This window comes from Heterodontus francisci, chromosome 22 (assembly GCF_036365525.1).
Source record: "Heterodontus francisci isolate sHetFra1 chromosome 22, sHetFra1.hap1, whole genome shotgun sequence".
Taxonomy (NCBI): Eukaryota; Metazoa; Chordata; class Chondrichthyes; order Heterodontiformes; family Heterodontidae; genus Heterodontus; species Heterodontus francisci.
In genome coordinates, this window is record NC_090392.1 from 83,540,635 (window position 1) to 83,559,371 (window position 18,737).

General features: G+C 43.3%; 1 protein-coding gene across 2 annotated transcripts in view; it reads right to left on the reverse strand.

Moving 5' to 3' along the window:
- grik4 (glutamate receptor, ionotropic, kainate 4) overlaps window positions 1-18,737 on the reverse strand; it is a 183,232-nt gene that overhangs the window by 85,391 nt on the left and 79,104 nt on the right. For both annotated transcript variants that reach the window (XM_068054201.1, XM_068054200.1), the window contains exons 7-10: window positions 10,339-10,392; window positions 8,025-8,186; window positions 4,968-5,120; window positions 459-563 (exon numbers count right to left, since the gene is read on the reverse strand). In XM_068054201.1, coding sequence (XP_067910302.1) covers window positions 459-563; window positions 4,968-5,120; window positions 8,025-8,186; window positions 10,339-10,392 — 474 coding nt within the window. The remainder of the gene's footprint in view (window positions 1-458; window positions 564-4,967; window positions 5,121-8,024; window positions 8,187-10,338; window positions 10,393-18,737) is intronic.

The window sequence follows — 18,737 nt, forward strand, 5'->3', positions numbered from 1 at the left end:
ATGCAGAATATCTACAAGGAAATGCCTGGTTTCATAGCAGAAAATAGAATTGCTTTATCTCCGTGATGATACTTTCAGCAATGATCTTGTCTCAGACTTTTGGGAGCTAATCTCATCCCATGCTGCTAATCCCAGGGTTCTGCTTTTTCCAGTACGCAAATAATCCTGATGGGGTGAATCAGCAACTCAAGGTACAAGTGCAATTAAGCTGCTCTGTATAATTGGTTTCAAATCTTTACCTCAGTGATATAAATTCAGCACAAAAATCTCAGTATAAGGCCGGCATCAGGGAAGAAAGCAAAGCATTAAAAAAATCTCCTGTTCAAACTCCATTGATCAGGAATGTTTGTCATAGGCATACCCTCCAACCTCAAATTCTCAAAATAATATTCCGAGCCCCAAAACGTTCCAAAGAAACTACAAAAATACTGCTGTAGGAGTGAAAATTCTCTGATTACCTGTTTCAGCCCTTCTCTACCGCGTTGCATAATCTTCAAGATGTAATTAGTTCTCTGACCCTTGCTGTCGAATTCAACATGACCAGTTAGACCGTCTAATTCCACCTGGACCCGTGCACATAGAAATTGGTGATTGACACAATTTCATTCTCAGATATGTTCATTTGCAAAAGCCTAAAAACATGATGCTGAGTGCCAGAGTCAATCTGTGCACAGTCACTTGTAAACCATTTCATTTACACACATTTTATCTCCACACTTCCCTACAGTGATAAAGATTCTCCTAATTTTACACAAAGTCACTTAATCCTTACACTTCTATAGCTCCCTACCCTTTCTCTCAGATATGTCTCAATTTTACACCATGTTCCAACAACTTCCCTTCCATTTGGCTGGGAGGCCTGCCAGCGCCACCTTAACGAGCCTGGGTTTTTACATTAGACTACTTTTCCACCAGCGTGACAGCATAAAAAGGATATAGAATATAAAAAGGATATTCATTTTAAGTCTGAGGTTGATAGATTTTTGTTAACCAAAGGTATTAAGGGATACAGGGCAGAGATGGTATATGGAGTTAGGTCACAGGTCAGCCATGATCTAATTGAATGGTGGAACAGGCTCGAGACTGAATGGCCTACTCCTGTTTATATGTTCCCATGTTCCTAGAAGCACTGGCTAAAGTGCAAAAAGATTTACAAAGATGATACCAAAACTGAGAGAGTATAACTATTAGGAAAGACTGAGCAGGCTGGACTCTTTTCTCTAAAGAGAAGGCTGAGGGGTAATCTGATAGAGGTCTTTAAAATTATGAAGAGGTTCGATAGGGTGGATGTAGAGAAGACATTTCTACTAAAGAGTCCAGAACTAGGGGGTTGTAAATCTAAGACCGTTACTAATAAATCCAATAAGGAATAAACAATACAATTTTAAAAGGGGTGCAGAAGCAGAGAAATCTGGTGGTTCACATACACAAGTCTTTGAAGGTGGTGAGACAAGTTGAGAAGGAGGAGACATTCTTCTACACAGTGAGTTGTTCTGATTTGGAATGCACTGCCTGAAAAGCAGTGGAAATGGATTCAGTAGTTACTTTCAGAAGGGACTTGGATAAATACTTGAAAGGAAAAATTTGCAGGGCTGTAGGGAAAGAGCTGGGGAGTGGAACTCAAAGAGCTGATACACGCACGATGGGCCAAATGGCCTCACTCTCTGCTGTAAGATTCGACGATTCGAAAGAATTCAGGAGAAACCTCTTTACCCAGAAGCTGGTGAGATAGTGGAATGGTTGATTGAGGTAAAGGCCGGCTACGCGACCCGAACCCGACAACCAAACAAATGGACTTATTAGTGAGAGGCAGCATGGTTTTGTGAAGGGGACGTCGTGTCTCACTAATTTGATCGAGTTTTTTGAGGAAGTGACAAAGATGATTGATGAAGGAAGGGCAGTGGATGTTATCTATATGGACTTCAGTAAAGCCTTTGACAAGGTCCCTCATGGCAGACTGGTACAAAAGGTGAAGTCACACAGGATCAGAGGTGAGCTGGTAAGATGGATACAGAACTGGCTCGGTCATAGAAGACAGAGGGTAGCAGTGGAAGGGTGCTTTTCTGAATGGAGGGATGCGACTAGTGGTGTTCCACAGGGATCAGTGCTGGGACCTTTGCTGTTTGTAGTATATATAAATGATTTGGAGGAAAATGTAGCTGATCTGATTAGTAAGTTTGCGGACGATACAAAGGTTGGTGGAGTTGCGGATAGTGATGAGGATTGTCAGAGGATACAGCAGGATATAGATCGGTTGGAGACTTGGGCGGAGAAATGGCAGATGGAGTTTAATCCGGACAAATGTGATGTAATGCATTTTGGAAGGTCTAATGCAGGTGGGAAGTATACAGTAAATGGCAGAACCCTTAAGAGTATTGACGGGCAGAGAGATCTGGGCGTACAGGTCCACAGGTCACTGAAAATGGCAACGCAGGTGGATAAGGTAGTCAAGAAGGCATACGGCATGCTTGCCTTCATTGGTCGGGGCATAGAGTATAAAAATTGGCAAGTCATGCTGCAGCTGTACAGAACCTTAGTTAGGCCACACTTAGAATATTGCGTGCAATTCTGGTCGCCACACTACCAGAAGGACATGGAGGCTTTGGAGAGGGTACAGAAGAGGTTTACCAGGATGTTGCCTGGTCTGGAGGGCATTAGCTATGAGGAGAGGTTGGATAAACTCGGATTGTTTTCACTGGAATGACGGAGGTGGAGGGGCGACATGATAGAGGTTTACAAAGTTATAAGCGGCATGGACAGAGTGTATAGTCAGAAGCTTTTTCCCAGGGTGGAAGAGTCAGTTACTAGGGGACATAGGTTTAAGGTGAGAGGGGCAAAGTTTAGAGGGGATGTGCGAGGCAAGTTCTTTACACAGAGGGTGGTGAGTGCCTGGAACTTGTTGCCGGGGGAGGTGGTGGAAGCAGGTACCACAGAGACGTTTAAGAGGCATCTTGACAAATACATGAATAGGATGGGAATAGAGGGATACGGTCCCCGGAAGTGCAGAAGGTTTTAGTTTAGGCAGGCATCAAGATCGGCGCAGGCTTGGAGGGCCGAATGGCCTGTTCCTGTGCTGTACTGTTCTTTGACGTGTCGGGTTCAGGTCAGTTCGGGCTGCACTTCTGGGTCCAGCATTCGGGCTCGGGTTGGGCCGAGTCCGGGTCGTGCTTGGGTTGGCTCGGGCCGGACACAAACGGAAGTGCTCTGCTGCTAAGTATTAAAAATAAAAAACTTAGCTGAGCTGGCAGTCCGGGACAAAACTGAATCTGCGCAGTGAGCGAGTGATGTCACAATGATGTCATCATGCATGCGCTTAAGCTTCGTGGAGCTTCCCAGTTGGAAGGCAAGTAAAGGGATGGTCAGGTTGGGCTTGGGTCGTGTCGAGTTGGGTCGGGCTCAGGTCTGCTGTGGATCGGTCAGGTTCGGGTCAGGTTCTTTTTCTTGACCTGAGCAGGCCTTTAGCTCCAATGTTAATTTAATTTTTGGACTAGAAAGGTGGTCTTGTTACAGTTACTTTAAACTTGTGCAGATCAGCAATAAAGTGAAAAACGGAAGGTATGTTAACTGAGGGTTGGGTCGTGTCAGGTTGTGCGCAGGAAAAAATGGAAGGACTCTGGCCGGGTCGGATGTGGTTCTGTCAGGCTCGGGTGGGGTTTTTTTTCCTGCAGACCCGAGCAGGCCTTTAGGTTGAGGCAAATAGTATAGATGCATTTATGGGAAAGCTAAATAAGTTCATGAGGGAGAAAGGAATAGAAGGATATGTTGATAAGGTGAGATGAGGAGGTGGGAAGAGGCTCATGTACAGCATAAACACTGGCATAGACTGTATTGACTGAATGGCCTGTTTCTGTGCTGCATACTTGACGTAATTCAATGTTACTGTGTCAATAGCTAAAATGTGTGCCAAGTATAGAAAATAAGCCATTCGCTGAAAGCAGGAAAATTTATGATGGAGTCTGATCATTTCTAAGATACTTATAGCAGCCATATAAAGTAGGTTTTCTTTCAAGTACAAGTGGTACACAGTTTCTTCACTCTCATCTACAAGTGGTACATACTCTTTCAGCACTCATATACCAGTGGTACAGTCTCCTTGGAAAGAAAGATTTGCATTTATATCGTATCTTTCACAACCTCAGAACATCCCAAAGTACTTTACAGCCATGAAGTACTTTTGAGGTGCAGTCATTGTTGTAATGTAGGAAACGTGGCAGCTAATTTGTGCAGAGCAAGATTCCACAAACAGCAATGTGATAATGACCAGATAATCTGCTTTAAGCGATGATGGTCGAAGGATAAATATTGGCCAGGACACCAGGGAGAACTACCCTGCTCTTCTTCCAATAGTGCAATGGAATCTTTTCACATCAACCTGAGAGGGAAGACAGGGCCTCGGTTTAATGTCTCATCAGGAAAACAGCTTCTCTGACAGTACAGCACTTCCTTAGCACTGAACTTGAGTGTCAGCTTGGATTTTGTGCTCAAGTCCCTGGAGTGGGACATGAAACTCATGACCTTCTGACGCAGGGGCAAGAATGCTCCCCACTGATACAGCTCTTGTATACAATTGGCACACAGTTTCCACAGAGATCTACATATCTATCTACAAAACAGAACAGTTGCTAGAAGTTATGTATACTGTTTGGAATGATAAAGTTTTATATTGAGATTAATTAACAGAAAACACCCATGAAAGTAAGAATTCTATACAGTAAAAGACACAGCAATGGCACTATATAGACAAGAGAGGGCACTAACACTATATATATTCCATAGATACAGAGAGCAATGATACTGCACAGACACCAAATGGACACAGAGCAACCACACTATATAGATTCCACACAGGCAAGAGGCAGCAACATTGTACATGTTCCATGATTCCATACGTACAGAGAACAATGGCACCATCCAGAATCTATACAGAGTCCTAAGCAGTTTGATCTCTAAAGATGTTTATTACTCACCATTCTCAGGTAGTTCATCAGGCTGGTTCCATGTTGCCAAATCTGTGCAGAGCCACAGGACAAGGATTTGACAGCAATTTCCTGACTGCGGTTAAGTTCGTGGACAGCAGTTACAACAACATAGACAGCGTCAAACAGGAGTGCAGAGGAGAGCTAAGTGCAAGAGACAGAAGATCACTTCTGGAGAGAGTTAAAAAGATGGTTCAAACTTCAGAAGTAAACTCAGTTTGAATGTGGAAACACTATTTGCAAAAAATCCCTTTTACTTTAAATTAACGGTTTAATTAAAAGAACTTTCAAAGCAAACATCAATCTTGGTTGAGAATTAAAATGCCTCAAGTGGTAATTTCGTACAGTATCTAGATAAATTCTGCCAAGGACAGAAAACTGTAGTTTGATCCATCATTAATAGTTAGCTAAAACGAACAAAAAAATTACAAAATAGTTTGAAATTGTTATATAAAAATTAAGGAAAAATTCTCCATCACCAGAGCTGCAGTTTTGAATTAACGCTCACAGAATGAGAGACTACATATTAGTCAATGCAGGAACCAGCTGAACTGAGAACAACTTCTGAAAGACTGAATTTCAAGACTGGGTCTAATTTGTGAAAACAAGTAGTTACACAGGTTTGTCTTTTATCTCAGGCACTGGTATTACACAACATTTCTTCATTTGTACACGAGCAATGAAAAAATATATGCAAAAATCTGAAAGAAAAATCCAAATTGTGAAGGTACAAAAATGGTGCTGCAGTTCCGGGCAATGGGCATTCTGGGGGTTGCATGTGACAAGAGCGTTCCAGGGAAAACCATTCCTTCTCAGGTAATGCTGGGACTCACCTTCACCTTCCCTTTCACTTCCTGCTATCATTTTCTATCTCCTTTCATATCAAAGTGCTGCTCTCAGATTCTCCCATGTACTTCCCAAAGCTCCCACCTACTGCTTCTTGCCTTCTCTCCTTCAGCACCCTTCATTTTGCACTTCCATATACTGCCATCCTCTCTCTCTATTACTGCTAACTCTATCCTTTGATCACTGCTATCCTTTTTTTAATCCATTCACAAGATGTGGGTGTCGCTGGCAAGGACAGCATTTATTGCCCATCCCTAATTGCTTTCTGAACTGCCTTCCACCTTGCCTAGCCACCTTCAAGGATTTATGTACATGCACCCCCAGGGTTCTCTGCTCTTGCACCCCCCTCAAAATAATATCATTTAGATTACACTGCTTCTCCACATTGTACCTTCCAAAGAGCATCACTTCACACTTATCCCCATTAAATTGCATCTGCCGTGTCTGCCTATTTCACCAGTCTGTCTATATCCTCCTGAAGTCTGTTATTATCCTCCTCACTATTTACTATGTTGTTAAGTTTTATATGATCCACAAACTTCAAAATTGTATTTCCTGCACACTACGATCTTTCCACCAGTCAGAAAAACATTTGTTCACTACTATTCGCTGCCTCCCGTCCCCTAGCTTATTATGTACCCAAGTTACATCCATCCTTTTCATGCCATATGATTCTGTTTTCCAAACAAGTCTGTTATGTTTTCATTTTATTCATTTAACAGGATGTGGGCAAGCATTTATTGCCCATCCCTAAATTGCCCTTGAGAAAGTGATGAGCTACCTTCTTGAAATGTTGCAGTACACATGGTGAAGGTACATCCACACTGCTGTTAGGGAGGGAGTTCTAGGATATTGACCCAGTGACAATAAAGAAGCAGTGATATATATTTCCAAGTCAGGATGGTGTGTGACTTGGAGGCGAACTGGCAGGAAGTGGTGTTCACATACTCCTGCTGCCCTTGTCCTTCTAGATGGTAGAGAGCATGGGCTTGGGAGGTCACAGAATCACAGAATTGTTACAGGACAGGAGAAGGCCATTTGGCCCGTCAAGTCTGCACTGGTTCTCTGAAGGAGCAATTCACCTAATGCCACTCCCCGCCTTCTCCCTATAAGCCCTGCACGTTCTTCCTTTTTCGATAACAATCCAATTCCCTCTCGAATGCCTTGATTAAATCTGCCTCTACCACACTATCAGGCAGTGCATTCCAGATCTTAACCACTTGCTCCATGTAGAAGTTTTTCCTCATGTCGCCATTGCTTCTTTAGCCATCAATGACATCAAGGGATATAGGGATAATGCGGGGAAGTCGCATTGAGGTAGATGATCAGCCATTATCTTATTCATTGGCGGAGCAGGCTGGAGAGGTTAAATGGCCTTCTCCTGTTTCTTGCCAATTACCTTAAATCTGTGCCCTCTTGTTCTCGACCCTTCCACCAATGGGAACAGGTCCTGTTGAAGAAGCCTTGGTGAGTTTCTGTAGTGCATCTTGTAGATGGTACACACTGTAGCCATGGTGTGCTGATGGTGAAGATAGTGAATGCTTAAGATGGTGGATGGGGTGCCAATCAAGTGGACTGCTTGGTCTTGGATGGTGCTTCTTGAGTGTTGTTGGGTCTGCACTTATCCAGGCAAGTGGAAAGTATTCCATCATTATCCTGATTGTGCCTTTGTGGTGAAAAGGCTTTTGGAGTCTAGAGGTGAGTTACACACTGCAGAATCCCCAGCCTCTATCCTGCTCTTGTAGCCACTGTATTTAAGCAGCTGATCAAGTTAAATTTCTAGTCAATGGCGACCCTCCAGAATACTGGCAGTGGGGATTTGACAATGGTAATGCTTTTGAATGTCAAAGGGAGATGGTTAGTGCCTGGCACTTGAGGTGGGGCTAGTTCTTGAGCACAAGTCATCAGCAATGCAGCCGGGAAGTTGGCAGGGCCCATAGCCCATTAAGATAAAGATTATCATCAAATTAAACAAATCACCACACCCGCAGCAAAAGCTGGGCTGGAGATTTTCATTCATTCTCCCAGTCGCACCAAAGAAAACTCTTTATAAGAAAATCAGAAAATACATAAAGGTTTTTGGGTACATGAAATAAAAGCATGTACACCACACATATATTTTCATTAATTTATTTCAAATTTCATATTTCTTTATGTACCAGATTGTTACCCAGTTCAATCTGCATTAGGTCAGTAACTTACTGCTGCCCCAGGATAAGAAGCGTGTGCACAATTTTCCTGCCAGGAAGTGTTCAGACTGTAGACAAAGTCATTATACTGTGGATGATCCGGGTTAGTGATGGAAAATCCCAAAATATTCACATGATCCTCACCAAGTCCATCAAAATGGAGAAGGGGAAACTCCTAAAGCCAAGAAGGAACAAAAAAACTTTGACTTATTTTCTAGTTCCTGCTTTTCTGTCAATTATCTCCCCTCTCCTATTCTCAAGAAGTACACATTGTCTTCCAATACCTACCCTGACTACCTGTTCTTTATATGTAAACCATCACAACACAAGCTGGCAAGCCACTTGACCATGGAGCCCAAAGCTGCATCCTCCAATATCAGCACACCAGATTTCCTGCAGGGGACACTGAACAATGATCAGAAGATCAGGAGCAGGCATTCTGGCTGATTCTCTCTCCTAGCTCACAGACATTGAGGACAACAATAAGCTTCCCCATGCCACCATGACAGATCAGACAAAGTAACACAGATTGGCAATCCCTCTCTGACCTTTCTGTGTGTGCCTGCAGCGTTCCAATGAAGCTCAATGCAAGCTCGAGGAACATTCAAAAGGAGTCGGGATATGCACCTCAAGTGCCCTAATCTGCAGGGCTACGGACCAAATGCTGGAAGGTGGGATTAGAATAGGTGGATCATTTTTCAGCCGGCACAGACACGATGGGCCAAGTGGCCTCTTTCTGTTCCCTAAACTTTCTATGTTTCTTTCTATGATTTCTAGCAGAACTTCATCTTTTAATTAGGCACTCTACAACCTTCTGGACTCAAAACCTCTGTCCCCATTTTTTTCTTTTTTCACATTTGTGTTTTTTTTCCGTTCCCCCACCTGGTTTCTTTCCTAGTCCTTTTACTTTGTGTTCAGATGGCTGCTCTCCTGCCATTTACACCTCATTAATAGAACATAGAACAGTACAGCACAGTACAGGCCCTTCGGCACACGATGTTGTGCCGACCCTTTAACCTACTCTAAGATACATTCAGACACATTTTTTTTTCTTTACTTGGCTGTATACCATGAAACCTTTTATCATTTAATCTCTCCTGTCCTCACCCTATCACCGACCTTCCCTTTTGTGCTTCTTCCCCTTCCCCTCTTTCACTTGCTCAAAACCTATTACATTTGTAACCTTTGCCAATTCTGATAAAAGGTCATCGACCTGAAACGTTAACTCTGTTTTTCCCTCCACAGATTCTGCATGATCTGCTGGGTGTTTCCAGCATTTTCTGTTCTTGTTTCAGATTTCTAGCATGTGCAGTATTTTGCTTTTGTATTGGTAATTAAATTGTTGTTCTTACTTTTCCGTACAGTTATCCAAAATGTTAATCAGCTGTCCCATTGGGAACTCAAACATTGATTTAAAAAATGTTGGTAATATGGATCAATCTTTGACCAGGACAACAATCAGGCTGCATTGCCAGGCCGTTTTGTAATTTGCGAGGAGATGGTTTACAGGACTGGTCCTGAGTGATTTTCTTGAACATTTGTATGGCATCCCATCCTGACATGGCACTGCACCTGACAATTACACTTCAACAATTGAAGAATATTGTCTTCTCAAATAATGGCACAAAGGTAGATACAGACTTCTTTTACTAGGGATAGTACATCATGCATCAACATGCTGTAATCCTGAGTCCTAAGCAGAACTAACACAACTATACTTCCTCAATCAAGGTGAGAATGAAAATGTGGCGTTGTCCATTGCTGAAGATCACTATTTGTGGTTAAGAAGTCTCCACTCAAGCATATCTTAGATTTCTTTTAATAGATGCACCATAAACCTGATCTTCGCCCATTATTTACAGAAACTGTTCTTAAATTTAACAGCCATCTATGATGATGATATCTTCAGATCTATCCTGGAAGTTGGTGTTCTTGACTTTCTTCCTCTTGCACCACATCTTCCTGCCTTCCCCCTCCTACTGTCTTCCTCCCACTCTTCCCCTCCCCCTTACTTTCATCCTCCCTCCCCCTCCCCTCCACCATCCTTCCCCCACCTCCTCTTATCCACTTCCCGCTGTCCCCTCTTTCCCTATTCCCTCCCACCTCCCCTCCCCTTGCCCTCCTTTTCTTCCATCCCCTCTCCCTCCTTCCCCTCCTCTATCTTCCCACCTATACTCTCCTTTCTTCCCTTTCTCACCTCTCCCTTTCTTACCTCCTCCCGCCTCCCCTTCGCTTCCTCCCCTTCCCCTCCACCCCTTTCCTCCCTCACCCTCCCTCCCTCTACTAGGTAAATAATCTTTACCATTGGCTGCTTGTCATTACTTTACCAGAGATGTGAAGATGTAGTTATAATAGGCAGATGTCATTCCTAACTCCATGGCCTGGAAAACAAGTTATTATAAACAATTATCACCTTTTGAGTAAAGTACATTTTGTGTGCACTGTTTTAAATTCACTTTTTACTAATTTAAAATCTTGTCCTTAACTGCTAGCTTCAGTCATTAATTATTTTTGTCTGGAAAAGGCAGCAATTTTATTACTGGAGTTTATTCTGAATTCTGAGAGTTGGTCAAAGGAGTCATATTAAGCCACAATTCCTTTCAATCAACACCAAATTGAAAACAGACTGGAGCATAAATGCAAATAAGTGGAAACTGTTGGTAAAAAAACTGTGTCGGCTCTACAATATTCATTGCAGAGGGTTATTAACCCATTATAGCCTATAAATTGCTGGTCATGTAACTATTCAATGTTTATGAAAATAATGATTTGGAAATGTAGATAAAGATAAAATTATTAAAATTTGCGAGCAACAAATTGGGGGAGGGGCTGTTTGCAAATTATCAGGAGCAGACTGATTAGGGCAAGGTGATTGAGATAGAATGAGAAGTTGGGCCGAGAAGTGACAAATTAAATTCCACGTGGACAAGTGTAAAATGACTAGACTAGAAATTTGCAGCACAGGAGACCATTTGCCCATCTTGTTTGCTGGCTGTTAGCAAGAACAATCCAAAACAACTCCTATGGTCTGTGTTTCTTCCATAGCTCTGCTTCAAATATTTAGCTATTTTTCATTAAAATGATGGAATAGTCTCAGTCTCAACTATTTTCTGGAACAATACATTCCTTGCTCCTTCTTGTGAAAAAGTTTTCCTAAACTCTTGTCACTGACTTCCCAGCCAGTCTTTCTCTATACACTATCATAAAGCTTCAGAACCTCTTAAACCTCATCCTGGTTAATCTGCACCTATGCACTCGCTGGCTTTCAGGTTCCTTGCTCACCATTCACGAGCCTTTAACTGCCTCAGTCCTACTCATTCCAGCTCCCTCTAAAGTTGTTGCCTCGTCTCTTCACTCCCCAGCTTTATAAACCTTCTTAAAACAAATGGCTCAACAAAGTACTTAGTCACTTCTTTTAGTGTCTATTGCCAATTGTTGGGTTCCTCAAGGAAGTGGTAAAACTCTGTCAATGACGTCTGCTAAATTGTGGCCTCTTTAAGCATATCCATATTGTTATTATCAGGTTGATGAGTTGCAGGTGTAGGTAGCCAAGTGGGAATATGATGTTGTGGCGATAACAGAGACCTGGCTCAAAAAAGGACAGGACTGGGAAATAAATATCTCTGGATACAAGGTGTTCAGGCAGAAAGGGAATGGATGACTGCCAGGCAGAGAAGAGTGGTTGGGGAGGGTTTAAACTAAAATGGCAGGTGGGTGGGAACCTTTGCAAGGAGTCAGAGGAAGGGGGGGATCAAAGACAAGAACAAAAGACAGTAAGGGGAATAAGAAAAGTGATAGGCAAAGAAATCAATGGCCAGAATCAAACAGGGTCACAGTGAAAAACAGTGGGAAGGGGACATGTAATGTTAAAAAGACAAGCCTTAAGGCTTTGTGCCTTAACACACATCGCATTCGCAATAAATTGGATGAATTAATCGCGCAAATAGATGGAAACGGGTATGATATAGTCAGGATTACGGAGACATGGCTGCAAGGTGACCAGGGATGGGAAATTAACATCCAGGGGTATTCAGTATTTAGGAAGGACAGACAAAAAGCAAAAGGCGGTGGAGTTGCATTGTTGGTTAAAGAGGAAATTAACGCAATAGTGAGGAAAGATATTCGCTCTGATGATGTGGAATCTGTATGGGTAGAGCTGAGAAACACTAAGGGGCAAAAAGCATTAGTGGGGGTTGTATATAGACCCCCAAACTGTAGTGGTGATGTTGGGAATGGCATTAAACAGGAAATTAGAGACGCATGCGATAAAGGAACATCTGTAATTATAGGTGATATTAATCTGCATATAGCTTGGGTAAATCAAATTGTTCACAATACCATAGAGGAGGAATTCTTGGAGTGTATACGGGATGGTTTTCTGGACCAATACGTTGAGGAACCAACTAGAAAACAGGCCATCCTAGATTGGGCATTGTATAATGAGAGAGGAATAATTGACAATCTAGTGGTGCGAGACCCTTTGGGGACGAGCGACCATAATATGATAAAATTCTTCATCAAGATGGAGAGTGACGTAGTTGATTCTGAGACTAGGGTCCTGAATCTTAGTAAAGGAAACTACGAAGGTATATGGCGCGAGTTGGCTATGATGGATTGGGAATCGTTACTTAAAGGGATGATGGTGGATAGGCAATGGCGAACATTTAAAGAGCGCATGGATGAACTGCAGCAATTGTTTATCCCTGTCTGGTGCAAAAGTAAAATGGGGAAGGTAGCCAAACCATGGCTTACAAGGGAAATTAGAGATAGCATTAGATCCAAGGAAGAGGCATATAAATCTGCCAAAAAAAAAACAACAGACCTGAGGATTGGGAGCAGTTTAGAATTCAGCAAAGGAGGACAAAGGGATTGATTAAGAAGGGGAAAATGGAGTACGAGAGCAAGCTTGTGGAGAACATAAAAACTGACTGTATAGTTTCTATAAGTATGTGAAGAGAAAAAGATTGGTGAAGACAAATGCAGGTCCCTTACAGTCAGAAACAGGGGAATTTATTATGGGGAACAAAGAAATGACTGACCAACTAAAAGCATACTTTGGTTCTGTCTTCACAAAGGAGGACACAAATATCATACCAGAAATGTTGGGGAGCACAGGTCTTAGTGAGAGAGAGGAACTGAAGGAAATTAGTAGAGAAATGGTGTTGGGAAAATTGATGGGATTGAAGGCCGATAAATCCCCAGGGCCTGATGATATGCATCCCAGAGTACTTACGGAAGTGGCCCTAGAAATAATGGAGGCATTAGTGGTCATCTTCCAAGATTCTATAGACTCTGGAACAGTTCCTACAGATTGGAGGGTAGCTAATGTAACCCCACTATTTAAAAAGGGATGTAGAGAGAAAGCAGGGAATTATAGACCAGTCAGCCTGACGTCGGTCGTGGGGAAAATTCTAGAGTCCATTATCAAAGATTTTATAGCGGAGCACTTAGAGAACAGTGGTAGAATCGGACAGTCAGCATGGATTTGCGAAAGGGAAATCATGCTTGACAAATCTACTAGAATTCTTCTAGGATGTAACTAGTAGAGTTGATGAGGGGGAGCCAGTGGATGTGGTTTATTTGGACTTTCAGAAGGCTTTCGACAAAGTCCCACACAAGAGATTAGCATGTAAAATTAAAGCGCATGGGATTGGGGTAGTGTATTGCGATGGATAGAAAATTGGTTGGTGGACAGGAAACAAAGACTAGGGATAAATGGGTCTTTTTCTGAATGGCAGGCAGTGACTAGTGGGGTACTGCAGGGATCGGTGCTAGGACCCCAGCTATTCACAATATATATTAATGATTTAGATGAGGGAACTAAATGTAATATCTCCAAATTTGCAGATGACACAAAACTGGGTGGGAGGGTGAGTTGTGAGGAGGATGCAGAGAGGCTTCAGGGTGATTTGGACAAGTTGAGTGAGTGGGCTAATGCATGGCAGATGCAGTATAATGTGGATAAATGTGAGGTTATCCACTTTGGTAGCAAAAACAGGAAGGCAGATTATCTGAACAGCTATAAACTGAGAGAGGGGAATATGAAACGAGACCTGGGTGTTCTCGTACACCAGTCGCTGAAGGTAAGCATGCAGGTCCAACAGGCGGTAAAAAAGGCAAATGGTATGTTAGCTTTCATAGCGAGAGGATTCGAGTACAGGAGCAGGAGTGTCTTGCTGCAATTATACAGGGCCTTGGTGAGGCCATACCTGGAATATTGTGTGCAGTTTTGGTCTCCTTATCTGAAGGAGGATGTTCTTGCTATAGAGGGAGTGCAGCGAAGGTTTAGCAGACTGATTCCTGGGATGGCGGGACTGACGTATGAGGAGAGATTGAGTCGGTTAGGACTATATTCGTTGGATTTCAGAAGAGTGAGGGGGGATCTCATAGAAACCTATAAAATTCTAACAGGACTTGACAGGGTAGATGCAGGAAGTATGTTCCCGATGGTGGGGGAGTCCAGAACCAGGGGTCATAGTCTAAGGATACGGGGTAAACCTTTCAGGACTGAGATGAGGAGAAATTTCTTCACCCAGAGAGTGGTGAGCCTGTGGAATTCGCTACCACAGAAAGCAGTTCAGGCCAAAACATTGTATGTTTTCAAGAAGGAGTTAGATAGAGCTCTTGGGGTGAAAGGGATCAAAGGGTATGGAGAGAAAGTGGGAACAGGGTACTGAGTTGGATGATCTGCCATGATCATAATGAATAGCGGAGCAGGCTTGAAGGGCCGAATGGCCTACTCCTGCTCCTATTTTCTATGTTTCTATGTAAGAACTAGGCAGGTATTGCAGAAGTCCCCTGGGTCCATCTCCCTCTCTAATAGATTTTCCGCTTTGGATACTGTTGGGGGAGATAGCTTCTCAGGGGAATGCAGCAAGAGCCAAGTCTGTGGCACCATGGGTGGCTCAGCTGCAAAGGAGGGGAGGAAAAAGAGTAGAAGAGCTATAGTGTTAGAGGATTCTATCGAAAAGGGTACAGATAGGCGTTTCTGTGGCCCCGGTGCTAGGGTCCAGGATGTCACGGAGCGCCTGCAGGACATTCTGAAGGGGGAGGGTGAACAGTCAGAGGTCCTGGTTCACATTGGTACCAACAACATAGGTAGAAAGAGGGATGAGGTCCTGCAACAAGAATTTAGGGAGCTAGATAGCAGATTAACAAGCAGGACCTCAAAGGTTGTAATCTCTGGATTACTCCCGGTGCCAAGCGCTAGTAAGTATAGGAATAGGAGGATAGAGCAGATGAATGACTGGCTGAAGAGATGGTGCAGGAGGGAGGGCTTTAGTTTCCTGGATCACTGGGTCTGTTTCTGGCGAAGGTGGGACCTGTACCAGTTGGACGGGTTGCATCTGAACCGGAACGGGACCAACATCCTCGCAGGAAGGTTTGCTAGTGCTGTTGAGGTGGGGGTGGGGGGGTGAAACTAATTTGGCAGGGGGGTGGCATACAGAGTGGAGTTACAGTAGGGGGTGATGTACAGCCAAATATAGAAGAGAAACTAAGTCAGTCTGAAAGGCAGAGAAAATATAGACCTGTTAAGGCACAAGCGAATATGCAAGGCTGGATTGCATCTATTTTAATGCAAGGAGTCTTACAAGTAAGGCAGATGAATTGAGGGTGTTGATTACCACATGGGAATATGACATTATTGCTATCACAGAGACATGGTTGAGGGAGGGGCAGGACTGGCAGGTCAATATTCCAGGGTATAGAATCTTCAGGCGTGACTGGGGTTGGGGGGGGGAGGCTGTAAAAGAGGTGGTATTGCACTATTGATCAAGGAGTCAATTTCTGCAGTAAGGAGGGATGATATCTTAGAAGGTTCCTCAAATGAGGTCATATGGGTAGAACTTAAAACAAAAAGGGGGCAATCACTTGGCTGGGAGTGTACTACAGGCCTCCAAACAGTCAGGGAGAGAGGAGCAGATATGTAGGCAAATCTCAGAGAAGTGTAAAAATAATAGGGTAATAATAGTAGGGGATTTCAACTTCCCCAATATTAACTGGGATAGTCTAAGTGCAAAAGGCTTAAAGGGGGCAGAATTCTTAAAGTGCATCCAGGAGAGCCTTTTGAGCCAGTACGTAGAAAGTCCTACAAGAGAAGGGACCTAATCTTAAGGAATGAAGCCAGACAAGTGGTAGAAGTGTCAGTGGGGGAGCATTTCAGGGATAGTGACCATAACTCTAAGATTTAAGGTAGTTATGGAAAAGGATGGACCTGAAATAAAGGTACTGAATTGGGGGAAAGCCAATTTCACAAGCTACTTGCAGGAAAGTCTACATCAGACCAGAGGGAGTCATTCAAAAAGGACAGAGTGAGAGTTCAAAGGCAACATGTTCCTGTAAAGGTGAAGGGTAGGACCAACAAGTCCAGGGAACCCTCAATGTCAAGGGATATAGAGGACTGGATGAAGGAAAAAAAGGAAGCTTATGGCAGATTCAGAGTGCTGAAAACAGTGGAGGCCCTAGAGGAGTATAGAAAGTGTAGGGGGGGGTACTTAAAAAAGTAATTAGGAGAGTGAAGAGGGGGCATGAAAAAACACTGGCTGGCAAGATAAAGGAAAATCCCAAGGTGTTTTATAAGTATATTAAGGGAAAGAGGATAACCAGGGAAAGAGTAGGGCCCATTAGGGACCAAAGTGGCAATGTGTGTGTAGAACCGGAGGACGTAGGTGAGGTTCTAAATGATTACTTTTCATCTGTGTTCACTTTGGAGAAGGAGGATGTAGGTGTAGAGATCAGGGAGGGGGATTGTGATATACTTGAACAAATTTAGCATTGAAAGGGAGAATTTATTAGCAGTTTTAGCGGGCTTAAAAGTGGATAAATCTCAAGGCCCAGATGAGATGTATCCCAGGCTGCTATGTGAGGCAAGGGTGGAGATTGCAGGGGCTCTGACACAAATTTTCAAATCCTTTCTGGCCACAGCAGAGGTGCCAGAGGATTGGAGGACAGCGAATGTGGTACCATTATTCAAGAAGGGTAGCAGGGATAAACCAGGTAATTACAGACCAGTGAGTCTAATGTCAGTGGTAGGGAAACTATTGGACAAAATTCTGAGGGACAGGATTAATCTCCACTTGGAGAGGCAGGGATTAATCAAGGATAGCCAGCATGGCTTTGTCAGTGGGAGATCATGTCTACCAAATTTGATTGAATTTTTCGAGGAGGTGACTTGGTGTGTAGATGAGGGTAAAGCAGTCGATGTAGTCTACATGGACTTCAGTAAGGCTTTTGATAAGGTCCCACACAGGAGATTGATTAAGAAGGTAAGAGCCCATGGGATCCAGGGCAATTTGGCAAATTGGAACCAAAATTGGCTTAGTGGCAGGAGGCCACTAAGAGGGTAATGGTCAAGGGTTGTTTTTGCGATTGGAAGCCTGTGACCAGTGGTGTACCGCAGGGATCGGTGCTGGGAGCCTTGCTGTTTGTAGTGTACATTAATGATTTAGATGTGAATATAGGAGATATGATCAGTAAGTTCGCAGATGACACGAAAATTGGTGTGATAGTGAGGAGGAAAGCCTTAGATTACAGGATGATATAGATGGGCTGGTAAGATGGTCAAAGCAGTGGCAAATGGAATTAATCCTGAGAAGTGTGAGGTAATGCATTTTGGGAGAACGAACAAGGCAAGGGAATATACAATGGAAGGTAGGACCCTAGGAAGCTCAGAGGGACCTTGATGTACTTGTCCATAGATCACTGAAGGTAGCAGCACAGGTAGATAAGGTGGTTAGGAAGGCATATGGGATATTATTAGCCGAGGCATAGAATATAAGAGCAGGGAGGTTATGATGGAGCTGTATAAAACGCTAGTTAGGCCACAGCTGGAGTATTGTGTACAATTCTGGTCACCACAATATAGGAAGGATGTGATTGCACTGGAGAGGGTGCAGAGGAGATTCACCAGGATGTTGCCTGGGCTGGAGCATTTCAGCTATGAAGAGAGACTGGATAGGCTAGGGTTGTTTTCCTTAGAGCAGAGAAGGCTGAGAGGGGACCTGGTTGAGGCATACAAAATTATGAGGGGCATAGATAGGGTAGATAGGAAGAAACATTTTCCCTCAGCGGAGGTGTCAATAACCAGGGGGCACAGATTTAAGGTAAGGGGCAGGAGGTTTAGAGGAGATTTGAGGAAACATTGTTTCACCCAGAGGGTGGTTGGAATCTGGAACGCACTGCCTGAAGAGCTGGTGGAGGCAGGAACCCTCAAAACATTTAAGAAGTATTTAGATGAGCACTTGAAATGCCATAGCATACAAGGCTACGGGCCAAAAGCTGGAAAATGGGATTAGAATAGTTAGGTGCTTGATGGCCAGCACGGACACGATGGGCCGAAGGGCCTGTTTCTGTGCTGTATAACTCTATCACTCTATGAAAGAAAGGAGGAGGGGTGGCAGTATTGATTAAGAAGAATAGTACAGAGCTGGGGAGAGGTTGTCCAAAAGGATTCAAGGACAGAATCTACTTGGTTAGAGCAAAGAAACAATAGAGGTACCACTTTACTACTGGGTGTATTCTATAGATCACCAACTAGTGGGCAAGATATTCAGGAACACATTTGTAAGGAAATTACAGAGAGGTGCAAAAATTATAGAGTAATTATAATGGGGGACTTTATCGTAATATAGACTGAGATAGTAATAGTGTAAAGAGCAGAGAGGTGGAAGAGTTTCTGAAGTGTGTTCAAGAGAATTTTCTAGATTAGTATGTTTCCGGTCCAACA